Source organism: Rhineura floridana, chromosome 11 (assembly GCF_030035675.1).
Source record: "Rhineura floridana isolate rRhiFlo1 chromosome 11, rRhiFlo1.hap2, whole genome shotgun sequence".
In the NCBI taxonomy this organism is placed as follows: Eukaryota; Metazoa; Chordata; class Lepidosauria; order Squamata; family Rhineuridae; genus Rhineura; species Rhineura floridana.
Genome location: NC_084490.1, coordinates 43,741,864 through 43,764,713, shown reverse-complemented (window position 1 = coordinate 43,764,713; position 22,850 = coordinate 43,741,864). Strand labels below are relative to the sequence as shown.

The following is a 22,850-nucleotide window of genomic DNA, read 5'->3' as shown; positions in this document are numbered from 1 at the left end:
GCGGGCGGGCGGACAAGAGCGGGAGCGGGAGCAGCGTCGGCGGGGCGAGGGAGGCGTTCCGGTGTTCCCATGCCTTCTGCGGCTGGGTGCCCCTCCGGCGTGTGTCCTCCGAGGGGCATAGACAGGGTGGCTGGCCTTGAGTGCACGTGCACAGGCACGTGCACGGAAGCCCAGCCACCTCGTCCATGCCCCTGGGAGGGCACTGTGACGTCCTTCCCTGGTTCTCCCTGTCAGGTTCCCACCTGCTTGTGGCTACTGCCTTTCACTAGGCACCACCAGGGATACCACCAGTCCGGACCGTCCTTTTTATGGTTTCTCACTCCGCTCTAGCACAGATCTCACTAGATCCCCCTGCTAGACAGCACCACCAGTCACGTCCTATAACCAATACTCCCAGAGACTTTGCCTGAGTCTCTCTCTAGCTGGTTACTTTTGTGACTGCGTGCTTATGCTGTTCCAACCCCCTTGTATCTTTATAGATAATGCATACAACTCTGGGTTGCTCTGGATACTTGAATTGTTATTATCCCTCCCTTCACCGCTGCCACCATTAGATACTGTTTCTGTTCAGCCTTGGTAATTACCTTGCCCTCCCTTCTGGTATGTATATCCCCCAGCCAAGGATCAGGCCTTTGGTAAACCAAGTAAGTATTTATTAAATATCAGAAATAACAAGATTAGTTTTAGAATGTTTCACAAGCGTATGGTTTCATCTATTCCTGTTTTGTACTTGACTTATTATTAATCAGAACTCCAACTCCCTCTTTCTCCACACTCCCAACATCCACCCAGATTCAACTGTCATTCTTCCATTTATACTCCCAGCTACTCAAACGCTCAGCCAATCATCTAGCATTCTACTGCTCATGTACTCCCCACTCCTCTTTCACTCCACTTACCATATGTCTTCTATATAAACAGCACTTACCATATTTACACTACAAGTAGGAACATCACATTTTCCCCCCCTTTAAAATAACAGCAAAGTATTATTCCTGCTCTAGGATTCATACGACGCGTTAACAATAAAAAACAAGTCTCTTTGGGGAAAATGTCTTTTTTTGCACCCAGGTCTGGGTCACGTCACTGCAGTCCCAGCCACCTGCCTTGAAAGTCCATCGGCCAATACATTGTCCTTGCCTTTTATGAACTTGAAGGCCACCTGGTAATCTTGTAGTGCCCAGGACCACCTCTGCAGCATAGTGTTATGATTTTTCATAGTCTGTAACCATAACAATGCTCGATGATCCGTCGTCACTGTAAATCTTCGTCCCCACACGTATGGGCGCAACTTGCTCAGTCCCCACACGACCGCTAGGCACTCCTTTTGGACCGACGAATAATTCTTCTCCCTCGATGTCAGCTTGTGACTAAGATACGCCACTGGATGTCTGGTGCCTCCTCTCTCTTGTAGCAAGACGACTCCCAGCGCTAGGTCCGACGCATCCGTAGCCACGATGAATGGTTGCTCGTAATCTGGTGCTATTAATACAGGCCCTTAGCACAAGGCTTGCTTCAGAAGGTCAAAAGCCTTTTGACATTCATCCATCCACACCACACGCTCAGCACACTTTTTCCTTGTTAGCTCATGCAAGGGGGTTGCGATTTCCCCAAAATCTTTTACAAATTTACGGTAAAAACCAGCCACACCTAAAAATGCCCTAACTTGTTTCTTAGTTAAGGGGATGGGCCACAATAGTATTGCCTCAACTTTGCTCCATAAGGGGGTTATTTTCCCACTCCCCACCTTATGTCCTAAATAGATCACTTCATTCAACCCAAACTGGCATTTCTTGGCTTTTATTGTTAGCCCTTCTTTCTTAAATGCCTCTAATACTGCTGTCAGGTGTTGGACATGCTCAGGCACCAACTTGCTAAAAATGGCCACGTCATCGATATAGGCCACTGCAAAATCTGACATGCCTCGCAACACAGTATTAATTAGTCTCTGAAAAGAACTTGGTGAGTTCCTTAGTCCCATGGGTAAAGTCACAAACTCATATAACCCATCTGGTGTACTGAAGGCAGTTTTGGCTCTGGATTGCTCGTCTAATTCCATCTGCCAAAATCCTTTACACAGATCTATGGTAGAGATAATGGTTGCTGCTCCCAATAGCTCTAACATTGCGTCCATCCTAGGCATAGGATACGCATCTGGGACAGTAATTTTATTGATTAAACGATAATCAATACAAAACCTTGCGGTTCCATCTTTTTTCGGAACCAGTACAATACTTGAGGCCCAGGGACTGATGGATTCCCTGATCACTCCTAGTTCGAACATGTTTTCAACCTCCTTTCTAATTTCATTCAAAACTTTCCCATTCACACGGTACAGAACAGATCTGATTGGGGCATGATTTCCAGTATCAATTGAATGTCTGGCTATACTGGTTCGGCCAGGTTTATTGCTGAAGAGATCCCCATAATTTTTTAAAACTCTTAGAATCTCTTTCTTGACTTCTTTCTTCACCTCCTCCAACCATTCCAATTGATCTACCCCTCCTTTTGCTTTGCTTTCCTGTACCAAATCTGGAAGTTCAGGCCCACTTCCCTCAGGGAATAAGGTAACTTGCAACACCTTTGCATCCCTGGTGTGATAAGGTTTCAACATATTTACATGAACCACTTTATGCTTTGTTAATTGGTCTGTGGTTATCACATATGTCACTGTGTCAAGCTTTTCCCTTATGGTATATGGTCCCTCCCAGTTGGCCTGTAATTTATCGTGTTTCCTGGGTATGAATGCCATAACCATATCTCCCACATCATACACACGTTCTCTGGCTGTTCTATCATACCAGTAACTTTGCTTCTGCTGAGCTTGACTTAAATTCTTTTGCACAACTTCCATCATTGATGCTAATTTGTTGAGGAAGTCTAATACAAAATCGACTACAGATGTTTTGTACTCTCCCAGGGTCCCTTCCCATGAATTTTTTAACAGTTCCAAAGGTCCCCTCACTTTTCTAGCAAACATCAGTTCAAAGAGTGAGAAACCTGTTGACTCCTGAGGGACTTCTCTGTATGCAAATAAGAAGCACCCCAAACGTTCATCCCAGTCTTGTGGGTGATCTTGAACATAACTTCTTATCATGCCCTTCAGAACCCCATTGAATCTCTCAGTTAACCCATTAGTTGCTGGATGGTAAGTAGTTGTCTTTAAATGTTTTAGACCACAACACTTCCACATACATTGCATCACTTCTCCCATGAATACACTGCCTTGATCCGTCAACACTTCATGAGGGAAACCCAGTCTCATAAAGATTTTTAATAAAGCCTCTGCCACTACAGGGGCTTCCACGGATCTTAGTGCTTCAGCATCTGGGTATCTGGTGGCAAAATCCACCACCACCAATAGATATTTCTTGCCATGCCTTGTGGGTTTGGAAAAAGGGCCCACCAAATCTATTCCCACTCTATAAAAGGGTTGTCCTATTATAGGAAGGGGCTTCAATGGTGCTTTTGTCTTTACTCCACTTTTCCCCACCTTTTGGCATATGTCACAAGATAAACAATGTTGTTTTACGTCTTTAGAAATATTTGGCCAATAATAGTGTGCAGCCAATCTTTTCTTGGTCTTCTTTATTCCAAGATGCCCTGCACATGGGACATCATGGGCTACCTCTAGCAATCTGGCTCTGTATTTGCTAGGTACCATCAATTGTTTCACTGGTTCACATTCATTCTCTCTCTCAGCAGGCATCCACAGTCTATATAAAATCCCATTCTCACACACAATTTGATTCCTCAGATTGTCAGTAAAGGGAATCTTTTGTGTAAGGGCTTGGTCCTTCATTTGCTTCAAACTTGCATCCTTATCCAGCTCTTCCCTGAACTGCTCTGCCTCTTCACTAGAGACCATTCGATACAGTTTGTCTCTTTTAGCAGGCCTGCCAGGGGTTGCTATGGCGACCTTAGGCTTGATAACAGGTTCCACCCTGTTTTCTTTGGCCTCTGTTAACATGGTTTCTGTTGCTTTGCCAAGTTGTTGTCTGGTCACCACATATATTTTTCCTTGTGCCCCCATAACATCTCTTCCCAGTATCACTGGTTCTTGTTGTTGGGCATTAATACCTACTTTACATATTTCCTCCTTTCCTCTCCACTTTAATTTTATCAGGGCCATGGGTATGCTTTCTGGTTGACCCCTCACTCCTTGGATTGTCACCGTTTCCTGAGGTAATATTTCCTCAGATTTTCTCAGATCTGGCCTCAGTAACGTCTGAGCGGCACCAGTATCAAGCAATGCCCAGTAATTTGCCCCTTGCACACTCACTTCTTCCCTCAGACTCAAATCAAAGTCTTTTACATTTGTCCAGTTTATCTGGCAGAACTGAACCTTCTTTGTTTCTAACTCCCTTGGTTCTGTTTTCACTGCCCTTCCCTGAGCAGGATTACCAATGGGGTTGGCAACCTCACATTGAAAACGTAGGTGCCCCGGTCTACCACATTTATAACATAATTTCTCCTCCATTTTAGGGTACACAGATCCACTCTGGGGTGTCCTGTGCCCTTCAGACTTTATTGGAGGACTCACTCGCTGTGGTACCACATCCTTTCTGCCACCATTATATGGTCTGGGTTTAAACTCTCTTGATGTTTTCCCCACCCAGCCAGTTCTATTGGAGGCAAAGTGATCTGCCAACTCTGCGGCCTCTTGAACAGATGTAGGGGAACGGTCTTTGACAAGGAGCCTTATTTCTGGTGGATCTTGTCCAGGCTCAAACACTGCAAAATCTTTTGGTGTAACCTTTATCTTTGTTTCATTTCTGTCCTTTCTTGTTTCATCAGAATGAAACGTCTCTCTTTCAAATTTTAACTTTTCCACCTGTATTTCAGCATCCACTCTCATTCTCTCAATTTCCAACTCCCGCTGCTTTTCTTTTTCCCCAATCTCCATCCTCAGTTTCATCATCTCAATCTCTCTGTACTTATCTTTTTCCTCACTTTCCTTTCTCAACTTCTCTCTTAAATACTCTATATAAGCGGGATTGCTTGAATACCCTTCTGGGTTCTCTTTGACAGGTTGTTTTTGTTGGACAGATGTGAATGCTATCAGTGCTACTCGCAATTCATCTACCCCTTTACCCTCGTGAGGTAAATTGAATGTTATGCACTTCTCCACCAGCTCCTCTCTTTTCATCTGTATATATTCAGCCATGTTTTAGGAGTTCACTCACACCTTGCCACACACTCTTTGCCAGTCACTCTCACAAGTAATCTTTATTTGTTATTTCTTTTAGCCACACCACTTCTAGGGACTGTCTATTGTTCGTATCCCACCGCTACAGCCACCACACGTGACGCCCTTCCCTGGTTCTCCCTGTCAGGTTCCCACCTGCTTGTGGCTACTGCCTTTCACTAGGCACCACCAGGGATACCACCAGTCCGGACCGTCCTTTTTTATGGTTTCTCACTCCGCTCTAGCACAGATCTCACTAGATCCCCCTGCTAGGCAGCACCACCAGTCACGTCCTATAACCAATACTCCCAGAGACTTTGCCTGAGTCTCTCTCTAGCTGGTTACTTTTGTGACTGCGTGCTTATGCTGTTCCAACTCCCTTGTATCTTTATAGATAACACATACAACTCTGGGTTGCTCTGGATACTTGAATTGTTATTATTCTTCCCTTCACCGCTGCCACCATTAGATACTGTTTCTGTTCAGCCTTGGTAATTACCTTGCCCTCCCTTCTGGTATGTATATCCTCCAGCCAAGGATCAGGCCTTTGGTAAACCAAATAAGTATTTATTAAATATCAGAAATAACAAGATTAGTTTTAGAATGTTTCACAAACGTATGGTTTCATCTATTCCTGTTTTGTACTTGACTTATTATTAATCAGAACTCCAACTCCCTCTTTCTCCACACTCCTGACCTCCACCCTCAAACACCTCTTTCTCCACACTCCCAACATCCACCACCAAACACCGTCTTCTCCACCCTGCTAACATCCACCCAGATTCAACTGTCATTCTTCCATTTATACTCCCAGCCACTCAAACGCTCAGCCAATCATCCAGCATTCTACTGCTCATGTACTCCCGCCTCCTCTTTCACTCCACTTACCATATGTCTTCTATATAAACAGCACTTACCATATTTACCCTACAAGCAGGAACATCACAGGCGCGCACCGGAGGTCCGCACCCCCCCGCACTCCCGCTAGTGACGCCACTGATTGTAATTGAAATGTGTGTAACCCGGTGGGTAACAGTGTTGAGCTGTTGAGCTTAACCCCCCCCCGATAAGCAGCAATGTGTGGTGATGAGGATGCTAGATTGCGCACTACAGACAACAGGGTATATGGTTTAAGTTGGACAGTTAGTGCTGTTAAGCCTTCGGATGATTATCAGAACCAATGACTTGGTTAGCACGCATTTGAGGAATGAGAGCGGAACTGAAGATAGATCAGTGCATGTGCGTGCGTGCACACACCCACCCCGCCCCCTCTTGCAAGCATCTGCAGGCGTGCACTGTGATGCGTCCTTCCCTGGCTCTCCCTGTCAGGTTCCTACCTGCTCGTGGTTACTGCCTGTCTCTAGGCACCACCAGGGACTTCACCAGTCCGGACCACACTCTCTTATGGTTTACCTATCCGCTCTAGCACAGATCTCAACAGATCCCCCTGCTAGGCAACCACCAGTAACGTCCCAATACTAGTATTCCCAGAGACTCTGAATACTTGTATTGTTATTCTCTTCACCGCTGCCACCATTTGTTACAGTTCCCCTTCAGCCTTGGTCATTACCTTACCCTCCCTTCTGGTCTGTGAAACCCCAGCCAAGGATCAGGCCTTTGGTAAACCAAATTAAGTATTTATTACAGATAACAAAGCTAACAAGATTAACAAGATTTCTTCTTAAGGCACATAAGCATATGGTTTTACTCAATACTAATCCGAACTCCACCTCCCTCCTTCTTCACTCTCTCCTGACAAACAACTCTCTCAAACCCCACCAAGCAATCCACTCTTTCTCTTCTCCCCCCATTCCACAATTTACCACCTCACATTCACCCAGATTTACCTGTCATCTTTTCATTTATACTGTCAGCCATTTTAAACATTCAGTCAATCATTAAGCATTCTATTGCCCATTCACTCCCCCTCCTCTTTCACTACTTACCATGTATACTCTAAACAACCAGCACTTACCATATATACACTAATATATAGGAACATCACATGCACGCATTCAGGCACATGGGAGGGGGAAAGCCCTCAACTGCCACAGCATCTTGCGGAGAGAGATTGGGGGGATAGAGTGTATGTGGAAGAAAGGGGGGATGCTGGCACACACACAGCATCAGAGATGGAGGGCGAGCAAGTCCTGGGGTTTCTTACTGATCCTTGGCTCCATCTGGGCGACCTCACGGTTCGGAATAAACCTCCCCCCTGGGATAAAAACCAAAGAAATGATGAAATTTTAAAAGGGGTAGGCCTAGAAGTAGGCATTGTGAGAGCAGGGGCACAGGATATAAATTCAGAAGAGCAAAATTACCACAGGCCTAACCACAAGTGCCAAAGACACTTGAAGAGAGACACTGCTTACAAGTGCCTGTACGCTAATGCTAGGAGCCTGCGAACCAAGATGGGAGAACTGGAGTGCTTGGTCTTAGAGGAGAGCATTGATATAGTGAGCATAACGGAGACCTGGTGGAATGGAGAAAACCAGTGGGATACGGTTATCCCTGGATATAAACTATATCGGAAGGACAGGGAAGGACGTATTGGTGGCGGAGTCGCTCTATACGTGAAAGAAGGCATTGAATCCAGCAAGCTCGAAACCCCAAAAGAGGCAGACTCCTCCACAGAATCGTTGTGGGTGGTGATACCATGCCCCAGGAGGGACTTAATACTGGGAACGATCTATCGTCCCCCTGATCAAAATGCTCAGGCAGACCTGGAGATGAGATATGAAATTGAGGAAGCATCCAAACTAGGAAATGTGGTAGTAATGGGTGACTTCAACTACACGGACATAGACTGGCTGCATATGTGTTCCAGTCATGACAAAGAAGCAAAGTTTCTAGATATTCTAAATGACTATTCCCTAGACCAGTTGGTCATGGAACCGACCAGAGGGACAGCAACCCTGGACTTAATCCTCAGTGGGGACCGGGACCTGGTGCGAGATGTAAGTGTTGTTGAACCGATTGGGAGCAGTGACCGCAGTGCTATTAAATTAAACATACATGTAACTGGCCAATTGCCAAGAAAATCCAACACGGTCACATTTGACTTCAAAAGAGGAAACTTCACAAAAATGAGGGGATTGGTAAAAAGAAAACTGAAAAACAAAGTCCAGAGGGTCACATCACTCGAAAATGCTTGGAAGTTGTTTAAAAACACTATATTAGAAGCTCAACTGGAGTGCATACCGCAGACCAGAAAAGGTACCGGCAGGGGCAAGAAGATGCCAGCATGGTTAACGAGCAAAGTCAAGGAAGCTCTTAGAGGCAAAAAGTCTTCCTTCAAAAAATGGAAGTCTTGTCCAAATGGAGAAAATAAAAAAGAACACAAACTCTGGCAAAAGAAATGCAAGAAGACAATAAGGGATGCTAAAAAAGAATTTGAGGAGCACATTGCTAAGAACATAAAAACCAACAACAAAAAATTCTATAAATACATTCAAAGCAGGAGACCATCTAGGGAGACAATTGGACCCTTGGATGATAAGGGAGTCAAAGGTGTACTAAAGAACGATAAGGAGATTGCAGAGAAGCTAAATGAATTCTTTGCATCTGTCTTCACAGTGGAAGATATAGGGCAGATCCCTGAACCTGAACTAACATTTGCAGGAAGGGATTCTGAGGAACTGAGACAAATAGTGGTAACGAGAGAGGAAGTTCTAAGCTTAATGGACAATATAAAAACTGACAAATCACCGGGCCCGGATGGCATCCACCCGAGAGTTCTCAAAGAACTCAAATGTGAAATTGCTGATCTGCTAACTAAAATATGTAACTTGTCCCTTGGGTCCTCCTCCATGCCTGAGGACTGGAAAGTGGCAAATGTAACGCCAATCTTCAAAAAGGGATCCAGAGGGGATCCCGGAAATTACAGGCCAGTTAGCTTAACTTCTGTCCCTGGAAAACTGGTAGAAAGTATTATTAAAGCTAGATTAACTAAGTACATAGAAGAACAAGCCTTGCTGAAGCAGAGCCAGCATGGCTTCTGCAAGGGAAAGTCCTGTCTCAGTAACCTATTAGAATTCTTTGAGAGTGTCAACAAGCATATAGATAGAGGTGATCCAGTGGACATAGTGTACTTAGACTTTCAAAAAGCGTTTGACAAGGTACCTCACCAAAGGCTCCTGAGGAAGCTTAGCAGTCATGGAATAAGAGGAGAGGTCCTCTTGTGGATAAGGAATTGGTTAAGAAGCAGAAAGCAGAGAGTAGGAATAAACGGACAGTTCTCCCAATGGAGGGCTGTAGAAAGTGGAGTCCCTCAAGGATCGGTATTGGGACCTGTACTTTTCAACTTGTTCATTAATGACCTAGAATTAGGAGTGAGCAGTGAAGTGGCCAAGTTTGCTGATGACACTAAATTGTTCAGGGTTGTTAAAACAAAAAGGGATTGCGAAGAGCTCCAAAAAGACCTCTCCAAACTGAGTGAATGGGCGGAAAAATGGCAAATGCAATTCAATATAAACAAGTGTAAAATTATGCATATTGGAGCAAAAAATCTGAATTTCACATATACGCTCATGGGGTCTGAACTGGCGGTGACCGACCAGGAGAGAGACCTCGGGGTTGTAGTGGACAGCACGATGAAAATGTCGACCCAGTGTGCGGCAGCTGTGAAAAAGGCAAATTCCATGCTAGCGATAATTAGGAAAGGTATTGAAAATAAAACAGCCGATATCATAATGCCATTGTATAAATCTATGGTGCATTTGGAATACTGTGTACAGTTCTGGTCGCCTCATCTCAAAAAGGATATTATAGAGTTGGAAAAGGTTCAGAAGAGGGCAACCAGAATGATCAAGGGGATGGAGCGACTCCCTTACGAGGAAAGGTTGCAGCATTTGGGGCTTTTTAGTTTAGAGAAAAGGCGGGTCAGAGGAGACATGATAGAAGTGTATAAAATTATGCATGGCATTGAGAAAGTGGATAGAGAAAAGTTCTTCTCCCTCTCTCATAATACTAGAACTCGTGGACATTCAAAGAAGCTGAATGTTGGAAGATTCAGGACAGACAAAAGGAAGTACTTCTTTACTCAGCGCATAGTTAAACTATGGAATTTGCTCCCACAAGATACAGTAATGGCCACCAGCTTGGATGGCTTTAAAAGAAGATTAGACAAATTCATGGAGGACAGGGCTATCAATGGCTACTAGCCGTGATGGCTGTGCTCTGCCACCCTAATCAGAGGCATCATGCTTCTGAAAACCAGTTGCCGGAAGCCTCAGGAGGGGAGAGTGTTCTTGCACTCGGGTCCTGCTTGCGGGCTTCCCCCAGGCACCTGGTTGGCCACTGTGAGAACAGGATGCTGGACTAGATGGGCCACTGGCCTGATCCAGCAGGCTCTTCTTATGTTCTTATGTTCTTAAGAATAATTTTTAAAAGGAGGTGACAGTGAAGCAGGAGCCAAGAAGAGCAGGCAGGCAGGCTACTGGGAAGGAAGGGAGAAAGCAGTCTTTCCTTGCAGCCTTGCTTCTTCTTGCTTCACAAAAAGCACTCTCGTCTTGTTCTCAGCAAGTGCGGAGATGGAAATCAGTGATAGCAATTCCCTCTTCTTCCTGGTAGCTCCATCCTCCGTCTACTTCAGCGTCTGCCACATGTTTTATAGGCAGACGCCTGCCCTCGGCGTGCCTGAAAGATGCTCTGCTGCTTCAGCAAAAGCCCTCCCTCTTGTTTGGAGAAAGGGGGAGGTGTCACCTGCAGGGGCAGTGGGGAGCAGACAGCGTTCAGGGACTGAAGACCTTTTTTAAAAAAATAATACATTTCTTTACTGTTTGCGCCCCCCCCGGATTACTTTGTGGCCCCCTTGGGGGTTTACAGCCCCCAGGTTGGGAACCACTGGTCTACGGGTAGCTGCATTTCACAGGCCAATTAATAAGTCACAGGACCATTCAGTTCACCTTCAGTACATGAAAATTAAAGCTTTTTCCTCCACCACCGCACACAACCCTTAACTGTGAAGCCTTTGGCACAACTTCCTAATTCACCCTGTCTATCTCTATTAGAGAAATAATAATAGTGAACTATCTTAGCATTTTGGTACAGGACATGTTTGTAGCGCATGGGGGAGGGAGAAGAAATCACATTTCCCTCTCCTCCAAACAATGACCTTGGTTTGATAAGAGCATGCAGTTCTTTCTACACTTCTACTTCGGAGAAAAGGAGAGAATAGGACCCAGTGCTGCCAGGTTGCAAGATAAAGGCCTTGCTTTCTACATTGCTTTCTATGAGCAGCTGTATATTTTACCACGGCATCAAAATAAACCCCCATGTCATCAAAAGTAACCAGGAAATCCAGGATTATCAGTACAACAGTACTTCCTTATAGGTGCTGCAAAACCTCCTGTCAGAGAGCTAGGCTGCAAAACTTCCAGCGTGTCCCCTACCAACAAAACAGGAAGGGAATTTCTACACCGCACCCCCTAGAGTTGATCCAATGAACTAATTGTCTACAGAAAGGAAGGCAGTCCTTCATTGCGCTACACGTTGGCTGTGCCTGATCTTGAACAGAGCATGTGGTGGCCACAATTTGTAGGGAAAGAACCTCCAGAAGACAGGATAGAGCATAAGATATACTTTTTGTAGCCCTGGTGGGCAATCTGGAAGTAGAACTAGAGCATGTTGAAACTGCTGGATCAAGCAGGGAAACAGCAAATATAGCAGGCAGGCCCTGAAATGGCTTCTTGGATCTGTGCTTTGGCTGGCAAAGGTCTAGGAGAAAGCAGGGGGGCCCTGAAAAGGGCTTTTGAACCGGCTCCAGCAAGCGGGGACCTCTGTTTCAGCAGGCAGGAGTCCAGATATAGTAAAGGAAAAGCAGGGGAGAGTCAGAGCCCTGGGTTCTGGCTAAGTGATTCAGCAGGTGATTTCAGGTAAAGTGATATTCAGCAGAGTGGAACTGGGTAACCAGAACCCAGAACCAGTAGTTCAGTAGGTGATTTCATAGTTGGACTGGGCAAGCAGGGCCCAGAATCCAGCACTGCTCTAGGAGTCCAGTTTTTATAACTCTCTGAACAAAAGCTTCAAAGGAGAATGCAGAATTGATTGGATCAGGTGGGTGTTCTTCCTTAATCTCCATACCTATTATGAGTTGTATGGTCAGGGTAATGGGCTTTTCTTTTGTGAAGACAGGCGTTGGCATTCACTTGTTATCTAGCTTGATAAGATAGATTTGAACAATGGGCTCCTCTCTTGAGGGCCAAAATTTTACCATTGCTTTTGAGATTGCCAAAGGCCATGTCCTGTACATATCACTGGCAATATCCTCTCAGTTGAGACAATGACTTAACTCTTTCACCTACTTTTCCCATTGGTTCTCAAGCAGCCTGTTTGCAAAGTGAGCCAAACTTGAAGCCATTTTAAAAATCATATAGGCCATGTTGGGGTGGGTGTCTCTCAGGTTTATAGGCTCGTAGCCAGTCTGCCAACAAGGGTACATAGCTCTATTGGCCTGTTCTTGAGTTTTGTGGTATTTTGTTTGCCCCACTGAAGGTATTGCCCTAACATGGATTTTGGAATGTTTCTTATGGGCCAACACAGCTACCTTTACTTTTTATTCTAGATATCATTAGCTAGAATACAAAATGAAACTGAAAACTCCTGGACTTCAAAACCTGAACAATCAGCCCCACAACTATGATATCTAGCCCCTTGGCTAGTAAAGTCTATTTTGGTTTTGTAAGGAATATGATTTATTTTCCTTCTACATTGCCACTTGTTCCATGTGGGTATTGGAAAGGGCCCCCCCTTCTTCTCTCATGTCATATTGATAACCCAAATGATTTTTTAAAAATGACTTTGGACTGCATTTTGCCACTTGTTTTCTTAAATTGTTTTATTAGTTTTAAAAGTTGACAGTTTTGCAAACCACTTTACATTTCTTTAACTGAAAAGCAATCTATAAATGTTACCTAGCAACAATTAATAAAACTGGAATAATTTTTAAATACTGCTTATTAAAATATCTTAATATTTACTATTTCTCCTGAGTCTGCCTTAAACATGGTATAAAAAGCTTTAGGGCTGTCAGCACTTTAAGAAATGGGGTTCATAGACTGTGTATGAGAAACCAGATTTCAGTTCTTTATTTTGAAAGCTATTGATTTAATCTCCCCAACTGTTTTGCTCTCAGAAACTCTGAATGTGGATATAGCCATTCTATCTACTCTGCTAAGTACACATTTAGCTCCCTCGCTGTTCTTGTACATCTTTGTAACCCTAGGATGGTTTTCTGTCAATAATCAGAGTTGGATTAGGCATGGTAAATTGGTCATTTCAAGCAGGGGAGGCAGGTAAGGAGTGGCAGCGAGGTGTTAGGAGGACTGCCCAGTTGTCATTGACCTGTGACAGGGCCTTTTCACTGACAGCTCCGTTTGTCAAATGCACCCCTGGTGAGGTGCATTTGTCTCCCTCATTATTGACTTTCAGGAGGAATTTAAAAACATTCCTGTCCACCTGAGCATTTGATGACTGAAAGTTACTGTCCCTGGCAACTCGGAAATCACTGGTTGAGATAATGTTTTTGGCCTGTTTTTAGAATTAAAAAATATATATTATTGATGTGTTTACATCCCATCCTTTTTCCTGAAGGAGCCCAGAGTGCCTGGCAAACTGAAAAAATAAATTAAATAAATAAAATGAATCATGCACTGGTATGCCTCTGAATACCACTTGCTGGTAATTCCAGGCGGGGACAGTGTTGTTGCACTCAGGTTCTGCTTGCAGGCTTCCCATGGAGATTAGGATAACCTTTGGCCTGATTTAACAGAACTCTTCTTATGTTCAGTTCTCTCTCATATTCTAACCAATAGAATCTAAAGGAAAAAGTTAGCCGGTGACTGCCTTGAAATAAGACAAGAGACCAAGTCCACTTATTAAACTACAGGAGGCTGACCAATACAACTTTAGTTTTTCAGCACTGGAAGAAATGTCAACATACCATCCTCTTAAAAAGCAATTATCAAGTGTAGTTGAAAACAGAATGCTATTAAAACTCAAAATAGATTCCCCAACAACATTAGATGTTTATCAGTAATCAGTACACAGTAGGTAATTCACCATGTTACAGCTTTTGGTCTTGTATAGGAGAACATGTCAACATCAACATCAAATTGTATTTCTCAAGGAATGCAACAAGAATTCTACAGACTGGTTCAGTTCTAAACATCAGGAATATGGGCTGAACACAGATTCTTTAAAATGAGAGAATCAAAGTCTGGGCCAAGCCTAGCAAGTTCCCAAACAGCAATGAAGACACAAAGATTCTGTTCCATTAAAATGTTTTTTATGCTGTTACTTTGATTCCTGAGTTACCAATTAGAGGCAGTAGATCTTAAGAGGATTAAAAAAATTCTTAAAACAGAACTGCTTTGAAGTCCTGAGCCTTACATCCCATGGGCTAAATAGACAGGAGGTTTCAAAGCAGCCTGAGAAACAGCTATTGCCTCACAGCCTGGCAGAACAAGGTGAAGAAAACAGAGTAAATACAGAAAATAACAATGTAGCTTACATATTACATGTTCTGTATTAGCAGAGTTTCAACTCTTGAGGATTGCATTCAATTTAAGACCTACTCAGAGTGGACCCAGTGAAATTAATTTTGTCAAGCCTACTAACATCAACGGGTCTGCTTCTGAGGACTACCACTGAATATCACTGTTAATTTTTACTTAATGACTGTTCCAATCCCCCTCTCCCCCAAGTTCTTTATTCCATGGGGAGGACATGTACAGACAGGCTTTGTCTCGCAGGCTTAGAGGCATATGTGGCACCAGAGTCTGCATTTCCAAAGAATACTTACTTGGAAGTAAAGCCCACTAAAATCACTGGGATTTATTTCTGAGCAAATGTGTTTTTAAGGTCAGACTCTTGTTGCAAGATGTAAGTGCGTTAGGATCTTCCTAAACAAACAAAAACTTATCACAAGTAGCGCTTGCCCCCCAATCCACTATGCTCCTTTTTGCCCTCTTCTATGCCAATATTTTTTTCCTGATGCCATCACTGTTTTGAGCACAATTCACCTCAGATAAACTGTGTAAGACATGCTGTTCTTGTTACATCATGGTAAACAGGTACATGGGATATTTCCCAAATATCCTCTAAAGGGAACATCTCCCTTTTACAAGGGAACATGCAAGTTTGCCTATTCCAACAGTTCTTGACTGCTTGGTGAACTCTGCCGATAGTGTAACGGGCAGGAACTGGAGTCACCACCCTACTGCTGTGAATCTGATTCCTCTCAGGGATGCCAACTGCCACTCTTTTCCCAGTTGGCGACCTAGAAACAAAAGATGCATGCAGAAAGTGATCCTGTGGCTACCGAACTTGCTGGCTGGCCACTTTGGGGAATTATGGGTGTGTGGGGTGGTGATTATGAAATGCTGGCCCACCACCCATTCCTCTTTTGTTTCTCAAACTACACCCCCTTGAGCATCCTAGTCATTGACTATGGCAGTAGTATCTGTGAAGCGGCTTTTTGAAGGCTTGAGACATACTGGCTTAATTTTCAGTTATGCATCATGCTTCTATTCTGGACACTAGGCCCTTGTCTAGAACTTCAGTCAAAACAATATCCATGGCCCTTTTTTCTGAACTCTACCTTTCAGGAGCACTGCCTCCAAGATCTGATGCAACAGAGGTGGGCACAGACATTCCTGTCTTCTTACTTGTGTAAAAACAACACAAAGGCGAGCAAGGCTGCTACCGCTTATGGGTTTTTTCATGCTTATCCCCACCCTTTAATGTGAACTGAATACAAAGCAATCAAAGGTGGAATTTCTATAGGTTACACAGCTAGCCAAACTATGTTAACAAAACAAATCTCTTAAGCTGGAGAGATCTCTGTCAATTACAAACATATAGTAAGAAAATCACAGTTCACTGTAATAAAATGCATGCCAGGGTGGGGGGAAAGAACGACTCCTCCCTTTGACATAACCTATAACACGTTTTAAGCAGTTGAAGGACATACTTAGTCAGGAAATATGTACCCTTTTCCACAGCAGAAGCATAGTGCATATGTAATTTAAACAGGTTTGCATAATAAAAGGAAGGAATTGATCGACACTGCAGTCCCAACAACAGGTTTTACCCTGGCATGCCAAGTTTAACAGCAGCAGACTTCCTACAGAAATCATTCTGTGCCAGTCTCTGTCACATAAAAAAGAATAAAGGGGTAAAAGGGAGAGAAAGAGGCACTATCCATTGTAGCTGATGAAAGTACGTAGAAACTTAGTCTAAGCCATGGCAGAAGACATGGTCGTCATACACTTGCTTGTTGGATTTGTCAAAGCTCTTGTCACAGTACGGGCACTCCAGAAGGTGGCTCTGCACATGATCCGAATAGTGCTGCTCCCCAATGTCATTAGGAAATACTTCATTGCACATGGGACATTTTCTCATGGAGACCTAAATAGTGGGGAGCATGAAAAAAAGTGGAACCAAAGGAGAACATCTGCTCCAGAACAGCACAATGCACACTTAAACATGAACAGCAAATGAACAAGACAAGATTCTCTGGTTTAGTGGCAAGCGACTAAGTGGAGACACAAATACCTGGGGGGAAAAGGGCAATAAGGCCACAGGGGACAGACTCTACAGGCCTAGAAGCACCAGCCCATTTGCCTCTCTCATCCTTCAGGTGGTACTTTCTGCCAAAGCAGCTTAAAAACAGGCAGAAATTTTAAATAGGGGAGGAGAGCATGGGGAAATAAAAAAAAAGTGGTAAGAAAGAACAATTACAGATGGGCGCCCAATTAAGGTTGCAAGGTATTGGGCTCTGACTGGAAATTTCAGAGGATTTGCCTTCTTAGGATCACCAAGGAAAGGAGTTAAGTGTGAGGAGGAAAAGCCAATATATTCTTTGAATGAACATAACGTATATGGATGGTGCTATAGTAATAACAATGAAGGGAACAAATGAAATAGAACAGATAAGGCTCCGTCTTCCAGGACACCCACAGTCATATTGAGTTTTCCCCTAAAAACCCATGAAACACACATGCACACTTACCAAGTCTGTCTCAGGAATTGCTGGGTTTGCTGCAAAACAGAGAGCACATCTTAGCCATAGCAAGAAAATGCAATGCTCTGACATGAACTGGTTTCTTGTCTATAGCATAAGTGACACACAAAGAGACTGATGGGTGGCACTGGTGAGATAATTGGCAGTGATTGGCAGCTTATGAGTAGAGATGTGTAGAACTGCACTGTAAGTGAGAATGCTGGGAGCAGTTTGGGACTTCATGGCCACCAATAGAACCATAGGCATGACTCATCAAACTGGATCTAGCATAATGGACTTAGCTGGGCATGCAGTAAATTTGGTGTTCAGGTCAGGATGATCTTGATCTGTGCATGGGGGAACCTTCATTGGTTCTGTTGGCACAGATAGATTATTAGCTGGTCGAGTATGGTCTGTTGGTTACATCTAATACCCCACATGGATGTGGGGGGCCCATTCACCTCGTTTACCCCCCAAAGGCTTATGGATCTGAATGGATTCCTGATGCCTCTTGGGGACTTTCCTGCTTGCATGTCTGGCTATTCTGTCACTACCCCGACAGATCTTTGAGATAAAGCAATGACCCAGGCTATTGACACAAATGGTCCTAAATATCTTCTCCCTATTCATAGAGTTGGGCTTTCTTCTTAAGACAATCAGAATGTAAATGGCAGAGGAATCCAACTGAACACAGACAGGAATATTAGGGTCTACTCTGCAGCTGTGATGATTGTGAAGAAGTCAGATTTCTTCACCACCATTGCTCAGTGTTGCCCATCGAAGGTCTTTTGGGTAGTGAAAAGTGATACAATCTGGCCAAGATGGAGAAGTGACCACTTTGCAAGACATTCTGCAGATAAAAACAGTTGAAACCATTCCAACTTTAACACACTTTTGAGACAAGTTCAGAGACGGAAGATACTATAGCACCATCTGTTCCAGTTTTCATGGATACCATTCAGATTGTCTGCCCTGAGAACATGGACATACTTCCTTGGCAAAGTGAGAACAACCACTTGTATGTTTGACCCTTGTCCATCTTGGCTGCTTAATATCAGGCACATCTAATTGGGACTCAGCGGTAATCGGTGCCTCCATTAGAGATCGACCGGTTCCCACAGTTATAAAGGAGGCTGTGACAAGATCCTCATCAAAGAAATATACCCTTTATCCTGGTGATATTAATAATCATCCTATATTCAGTCTTTCATGCCTTAGTAGCTGTTTAAGCACATCAGCTCCAGGGTTTTCTGAATGCAACTGATTTGGATCCATTCTAGACTGGGTTTTGGCCAAGCTTTGGAACAGAAAGTATCTTGATTGCCCTGGCAGATCACCTGAACCAGGTGATGGATAGAAGGAGTGCTGCCCTGCTGATTCTCCTTGATCTCTCAGTGGCTTTTGATACCAGTGACTATGGGATTCCATTGAGCTGTCTGGCGGTAATGGGTATAAGACTATACTGCTCTTGAGTGGTTCCATTCCTAAGTGGAAAGCTGGACCCGGAAGGTGGTGTTTGGGGACTGCTGTTCCATTCCTGGCCTTTGGGTTTCCGTGAGGTTCCATCCAATCTCCTATGCTTTAATATGTATATGAAACCACACAGAGATTTGGGCTGAGATGTCATCAGTATGCAAACAACACTCAGCTCTATGTTTCGTTTCCATTGTCCAATCAAAAGGAGGCAGTGGCAGCAATAAACCAATATTTGGAGTCAGACACTGGATGGATGAGAGTTACAATTAAACAGCAACGCTTGTGATCTAGGGGAGATGGTTCAACCTATTCTTGATGGGGTCGCACTCTCTCTGAGGGAGCAGGTATATAGCTTGAGTTACACCTTGATCCATTGCTCTTCCTCCATGCTCACGTGGTAGCAGATGTGAGGAGTGTCTTTAATCAGCTTTGGCCTACACACCAGCTGTGACCTCACCATTGTAATTCATTCTATGTGGGTCTTCCTTTTGAAGACAGTCCAGAAACTTCAATTGGTCCAAAATGTGGAGGCCTGACATTGTCTGGTCCTTGCAATCCGAGCCTGTTGCTCCAATCTTATATCAACTCCAGTGGCTTCCTATTTGCTTCCAGGCTCAGTTCAAAGTGCTTTAAAGCCCTAAATGGCTTAGGCATCTGGTCCCCTTAGGCTGGCACTGCTTGCTCCCATACAGGCCTATCCAGGAATTAAGATCCATGTCAGATGCCTTGTTCTCAGTGCCATCTCTGGAGATTTACTGGGTCTTTTGCCAGAAACTGAATAGTGAAGACACTATTATTTTGAAATGTGTGATATGCGTCATGTGTTGCTTGTCATGTTCAACACCCAGTTTTACTGCCGCCAGTTTTAACAGCAATGTCTTTTACTCTTGTATTTAGGTTTGTGTTTTTTGTTTTAAATGTCACGTAAGCACTTTGCCTTTAGAAATTTGTTGTGTTTTTAAAAATATTGAATATTATGGTTTTATGTCAGAGGTAGCCAATGTGGTAGCCCCCAGATGTTTTGGATGACAACTCACATCATCCTTGACCATTGGCCATACTGGTTGGGGTCGATCGAAATTGTAGTCCAAAACATCTGGAAGGCACCGTGTTGGTTACCCCCATTTTATGATTATGCTGTCTGTTGCTCTGGATGCTTTTAATAGATTAGCGGGGCATAAATGATTATTATCTATTTTCAAAAAGAAAGAACAGAAGTTTCATTGGAACAGAGCTAACTAAGAACACTCCTGTACATATGAAGACCACAGGGTGGCACTATTGGCTTTTCCCACAAGTCTCCTGAATAGAGACTTGGCCTTTAATAAAAAAAGAAAAAGAAAAGCCCTAACCTTATTACTTCATTCCCTTCCAGCAGTCCTCAGTACTCCAAACAGAAGAGGACAGTCTTGGAGCAGGCCTCAGTGGTTTTTTGAACTAGTACTACCACCCTGAAATAGTTCCTGAAGCAAGTTTCAGAGCCAACCCTGTCTTTCCTCCTGTTCACCACATTTACTGCTGCATAGTCTAGTGATCAATCGAAAAGACTATACACGTGGACATCACCAAATGGTCAATATAGGAATCAAATTGATTATATAATTGGTAGCAGAAGATGGAGACGTTCCATACTTTCTGCAAAAACAAGACCAGGAGCAGACTGCGGTACAGATCATGAACTGGTCGTATCGAAAATCAGAGTAAAGCTAAAGAAGACCAACAAAGCAATCATAATGCCAAAATAAAATTTAAATAACATCCCAGAAGCATATAAAGATCAAATAAGGAACAGGTTTGAGGCTTTAAACTTAGTTGACAGAGAACCAGAAGAACAATGGAATGAAGTCAGAGACGTTATCAGAGAAGAATGCAAAAAGACAATACCTCTAGTTAAAAAGAAAGACCCCAATGGATGACTGAAGAAACTCTTCAAATGGTTAAAGAGAGAAGGAAAGCAAAAGCAAGAGGAGATAGAAACACAGTCAGAACTCTAAATGCAACAATACAGCGACTAGTACGTAGGGACAAAGAGAGCTATTACAATAGTTACTGTATAGAAATAGAAGAGGACAACAAAAAGGGTAGAACAAGAGCCCTGTTCCAAAAGATTAGAGAAATGAAAGGGAAATTTAAACCAAGAGTAGGGATGTTGAATAATCAACAGGGAAACACACTGACTGACCGAGATGAAATAAAAGGAAGATGGAAGCAATACACTGAAGAACTCTATAAAAGAGATGCAAGGATGACAGATTCATTCACGGAGGAACCATATGATGAAGAACCAGAAGTTTTAGAATGTGAGGTGAAAGCTGCTCTTAAAATACTTGGAAGAAACAAATCACCAGTAATAGATGGCATACCAATAGAGTTGTTACAAGCTACTGAGACTGAATCAGTCCAAATTTTGACTAAAATCTGTCAAGAAATATGGAAAACTAAACAATGGCCCACAGACTGGAAGCGTTCCATATACATCTCAATTCCAAAGAAAGGGGATCCCAGGGAATGCAGTAATTATCGAACTATTGCCTTAATATCCCATGCAAGTAAAGTAATGCTCAAGATTCTACAACAAAGGCTCTTACCATATATGGAGCGAGAAATGCCAGACGTCCAAGCTGGATTTAGAAAGGGAAGAGGTATCAGAGATCATATCGCAAACATACATTGGATAATGGAACGGACCAAGGAATTTCAGAAGAAAATCACCCTGTGCTTTATAGATTACAGCAAAGTGTAGATCATGAAAAACTATGGAATGCTTTAAAAGAAATGAGGGTGCTACAGCATCTGATTGTCCTGATGCGCAACTTATACTCTGCACAAGAGGTTACTGTAAGGACAGAATATGGAGAAACCAATTGGTTCCCCATCGGAAAGGGTGTGAGACGGGTGTATTTTATCACCCTATTTATTTAATCTATACGCAGAACATATCATACGGAAAGCAGGATTGGACCAAGAAGGAGGAGGTGTGAAAATTGGAGGGAGAAATATCAATAATTTAAGATTATGCAGATGATACCATACTACTAGCAGAAACCAGTAATGATTTGAAACGAATGCTGATGAAAGTTAAAGAAGAAAGCACAAAAGCAGGACTACAGCTGAACGTCAAAAAGACTAAAGTAATGACAACAGAAGATTTAAGTAATTTTACAGTTGACAATGAGGACATTGAACTTGTCAAGGATTATCAATACCTTGGCACAATCATTAACCAAAATGGAGACAATAGTCAAGAAATCAGAAGAAGGCTAGGACTGGGGAGGGCAGCTGTGAGAGAACTAGAAAAGGTCCTCAAATGTAAAGATGTATCACTGAACACTAAAGTCAGGATAATTCATACCATGGTATTTCCAATCTCTATGCATGGATGTGAAAGTTGGACAGTGAAAAAAGCAGAGAAGAGAAAAATAAACTCATCTGAAATGTGGTGTTGGAGAAGAGCTTTGTGGATACCATGGACTGCAAAAAAGACAAATAATTGGGTGTTAGAACAAATTAAACCAGAACTATCACTAGAAGCTAAAATGATGAAACTGAGGTTATCATACTTTGGACACATAATGAGAAGACATGATTCACTAGAAAAGATAATAATGCTTGGAAAAACAGAAGGAAGTAGAAAAAGAGGAAGGCCAAACACGAGATGGATTGATTCCATAAAGGAAGCCACAGACCTGAACTTACAAGATCTGAACAGGGTGGTTCATGACAGATGCTCTTGGAGGTCACTGATTCATAGGGCTGCCATAAGTCGTAGTCGACTTGGAGGCACATAACAACAACAAGTCTAGTGAACAGCTATAACAATGAGCACTGCACTGCCCTTTCTATAGAGAAAAAAAAGAGTGCAGTTATCCATTGTGTAAGTAGCATGTTTAACAGTCAACCAGGATGAAGTTTTAGAAGTAAAAGGTTGCTTGCTATGTAATGGTATAAGAACATAAGAGCAGCCCTGCTGGATCAGGCCAGTGGCCCACCTAGTCCAACACCCTATTCTTGGTGGCCAATCAGATGCCTATGGGAAGCCTGCAAGCAGAACCTGAGTATAACAGCTCAGATATCTTGAATACTAAGGCAGCATTTTACGCTGTTGTGAGTTATAATGGGCACACAAAAGGGAATCCAAAGAAAACCAGGACAGGTTAGCCAAGTGCCTCATCAAAATGAGTA

The 22,850-nt window shown here is 43.2% G+C and overlaps 1 protein-coding gene across 4 annotated transcripts in view; it reads right to left on the bottom strand.

Moving 5' to 3' along the window:
* Positions 1–13,031: 13,031 nt before the first annotated feature.
* CALCOCO2 (calcium binding and coiled-coil domain 2) overlaps positions 13,032–22,850 on the bottom strand; it is a 43,563-nt gene continuing 33,744 nt past the window's right edge. For all 4 annotated transcript variants that reach the window (XM_061590580.1, XM_061590579.1, XM_061590578.1 and 1 more), the window contains 2 exons: positions 17,202–17,230; positions 13,032–16,597 (listed from right to left, as the gene is read on the bottom strand). In XM_061590580.1, coding sequence (XP_061446564.1) covers positions 16,421–16,597; positions 17,202–17,230 — 206 coding nt within the window. In that variant the 3' untranslated portion in view covers positions 13,032–16,420. The remainder of the gene's footprint in view (positions 16,598–17,201; positions 17,231–22,850) is intronic.